At 38.9% G+C, this 3,441-nt stretch overlaps 1 protein-coding gene across 1 annotated transcript; it reads left to right on the forward strand.

Moving 5' to 3' along the window:
• The first annotated feature begins 887 nt into the window (after positions 1-887).
• LOC145672010 (uncharacterized) lies at positions 888-2,393 on the forward strand. The gene has a single exon (XM_081741192.1). The coding sequence runs from the start codon at positions 888-890 to the stop codon at positions 2,391-2,393; it is 1,506 nt and encodes a 501-aa protein (XP_081597318.1).
• The last annotated feature ends 1,048 nt before the right edge of the window (positions 2,394-3,441 follow it).

The following is a 3,441-nucleotide window of genomic DNA, read 5'->3' on the forward strand; positions in this document are numbered from 1 at the left end:
CAGTATAGAGAATATTGTTAAAACTAGAAATGGTTTTATCATCCGCTCAAAAGACCCGAACTTTGGTATCACCCTTCGGAACAAAGCGTCATACGAGATCTTTGGCAAAACGGCTAAATTAACCAAACAAGCTGATCGGAAGACAAAACAACCGCCTCCTCCACGAAAACCACCCATGTTTTCCGTTGTCATCCGTGGAGTAATACCTGAAATCAGCGATGAAGAAGTTCTTGAAGAACTCAAACTAGAAGGCATTGAGGTCAACAAATGCATTCGTATTAAAAGTAACAATGGTCCTACTTACATGGTACGCGTTTTGTCCCAAGATCAGACAACACTTGACTATCTGTTAGCACATGGAGCTCCTATCTATAAGAAACTCCATAGAGTCGAGCCGTCCAAGACACCAGGACCTTTGCCAATTCGGTGTGAGAAATGCCAAACTTATAACTCACACTTTACTCGCCAGTGCCCAAATCCATCTAAATGTGGCTACTGTGGTGAATCTCACGACACAAAAGCTTGCAAAAATCAGCAGCAACAACCACATTGCTCTAATTGCAAAGAAAATCATCCAACATACAGCTACCACTGTAAGGGAAAACCACAGGCACAACCGGAACGTCCAGAACTGACAGTGCCAGTACAAAGTTTTGACAAAACCACACCACCCTCACAATCTGTTGCTCAACCTCTCACTGTCGAAGATCTTCTTCGTTATATCACCATTGTACTACAAAATGTTTTTCCTTTCCAACGGGAACACATTCTCCGTGTAGCCATATCAACAACTAAATCTTTGTTCAATCTTAACTTTACTGCCACATATTCAGGATCTTTCGTTCACTTCCATATCGCACCTCTAGAGACAGAAGTCTAAAACTAATATGGCAGTATACATTAAGGCTCTTACTTTACTATTCGTTAACATCAGATCATTTCAACAACACAAAGTACTTCTAGAACCTCTTCTGTTAGAAGAAAAAATTGATATCGTAGCTCTCAACGAAACAGCTTTAAAACCAGCGTCTTCTGCACGACTTTCTGGTTACCAACTTCAACGCTGCGACTACCACGATGTACGAGCACGCGCTCAAGGAGGGGTGTTGATTGGCTTTTCTCCCAAACGTCCTTATAGACAATACAATCCTACTGCATTTGCAAAACTTCCTGAACATCTCTTATTCTCTATATACTACCCTTCTTTTACTGTTAATGTAGCTACCATATATATACGGCCTGGCCACCCAATACCTTTCACCTTTTTCGATTATATAGCCCATAACTTTAAAAACATAATCATCATGGCTGATATAAATATTCATAGCAGAAGTGCAAGGGAGAAACAACGGTTTATAGACTTTGTTTCAACTACACTACAACTTTACATTCATAATCTCCCTGGTCCTACTCGACCAGCAAGCCAAACAACCCCGGATGTAGTGATTACGTCTCTCGCACTTATAAATGACTGCGAGTTGAATGTTCTTGATACGATTGGAAGCGATCACTGCCCAATCAAACTAACCATCAAGAAGACTCGGCCATCTTTACAAAAGCTAGAACCCCAACTTATCCACCGTTATGATAAAGCTGATTGGCCTCTATTTCGCCAGACCGTAAATAACCGTGTTTCCACTTTTCAACCACCAACTTCAGAAACTGAAATGTACAATGTTGTAAACCACATCACAGATGCTTTACATACTGGTGCTCAACAAGCTATTCCTGTGGAGAAAATTTATCCATCTAAGCCAAAATTGCCTCCACAATATCTTTCTCTAATACAAAAATCACGCCAAGAATTTCGAGAATATAAACGAACCGGCAACCAAGAATGTCTCCGTCAACACAGACAATGGCAAAGAACTGTTACAAATTATCTCATAGCATATAAACGTCGCAACTGGATCAGCGCATGTAATAAACTAACCGATGAAGCCTCACCAAACCGATATTGGAAAACCTTTCATAGACTCACAGGAAAAAGCACTAAACTCTCGTACCCGCTGTTGGACAATGATGTCCCTCTTTTTACCGACCCAAATAAGGCTAACGCATTCGCAACACAATTACAAACGGTCTTTACGCATGCAATGTCATATGTTTCTCATAACCGCACAGATTTGTGTACTATCCCAGCTCTTCAACCATCACTCTCATACGTCGTAGACAACGACCATCCTCTTACAGCACCAATCAGTACTCAAGAACTTCAACGCGCACTTCGTAAGAACGAAACACTGCACCAGTATCGATCAAGTTTCCTATCGACTCCTAAAAGAAGCTCCACTCACTTTACTTACACTACTTGTTGCTCTCTACAACTTCATTTTGCGCACCGGCTTTTACCCAATGGATTGGAAGGTATCCAAGATTTGCATGTTTCTTAAGCCTCATAAACCAGCGCACGCTGTGTTTCTTATCACCCTATACAACTGACAACAGTGTTCAGTAAACTGTTTGAGAAAATTCTTGTCCATCGGCTCCATTTACATATTCAAGAACATAACTTACTGCCCATACACCAAGCAGGTTTTCGACCAGGTTTTTCCATTAACGACCAGTTACTTCGGCTGTCTACACTAATAACAAACCAATATAACAAGGCCTTTCCATCTTGCCTTGTATTAATGGACCTTGAAAAGGCTTTTGATAAAGTGTGGCATTATGGGCTTATACAAAAATTACAGAAACTAAACCTCCCTATTTGCTACTTACGTTTCATATATTCATTTTTAAATAATCGAATAGGATATGTATACATAGGATCTGCCATCTCACACCATATTTTAGTATTCCACTGTAAACGTACTTGAAATACTAAGTGAATAATATTTTATGAATTTGTTAATGCTATTGGCATTAACAAATTCATACAATATTATTTATTTAGTATTTCAAGTACGTTTACAGTGGAATACTAAAATATGGTGATGAGTCATTTTGACCCATCCGGTCCTTCTAGTGTTAAGATGGGATTAACAAACGGGTATTCGTAACGGGTTTTCCGTCACAACACGTAAATTCGACGTAGGATAATATACGAAAGCATCGCATATATTTCTGTCTGGACGCCAAGAATGAATTTTATCAATTTGGCCTTCATCCAGACATTATAATCTATACTATGTTCACCAATTCTACTCGCCTATTAATGTTTAACCGAATCCCGACGGGTCTCGTAAATTTAAGCTTTGTTTTAGCAAGTTTAATGCACAAAATATTGCGCAACGTAAAAGACGAGTATTTAGACATCTTTGCCGATGATATTATAATCCATGCTGATAGGGTAGAGAAACACAATGAAATTTTAGAGAAAGTACTCCAAAGGTTACGTGAATATGGTGTTACAGTATCTGCCCATAAGATTAAATTATGTAAAAGAAATATTAAAATCTTGGCGTAAGAATTTTCTAATGGTAATATGTGTATATAGTA

The sequence above is a fragment of the Thermobia domestica genome, chromosome 15 (genome assembly GCF_964235325.1).
Source record: "Thermobia domestica chromosome 15, izTheDome1.hap1.1, whole genome shotgun sequence".
In the NCBI taxonomy this organism is placed as follows: domain Eukaryota; kingdom Metazoa; phylum Arthropoda; class Insecta; order Zygentoma; family Lepismatidae; genus Thermobia; species Thermobia domestica.

Bases quoted from the DNA above. Each gene is read 5' to 3' on its own strand.
- LOC145672010 (XM_081741192.1), top strand. From the start codon at position 888: ATGGCAGTATACATTAAGGCTCTTACTTTACTATTCGTTAACATCAGA.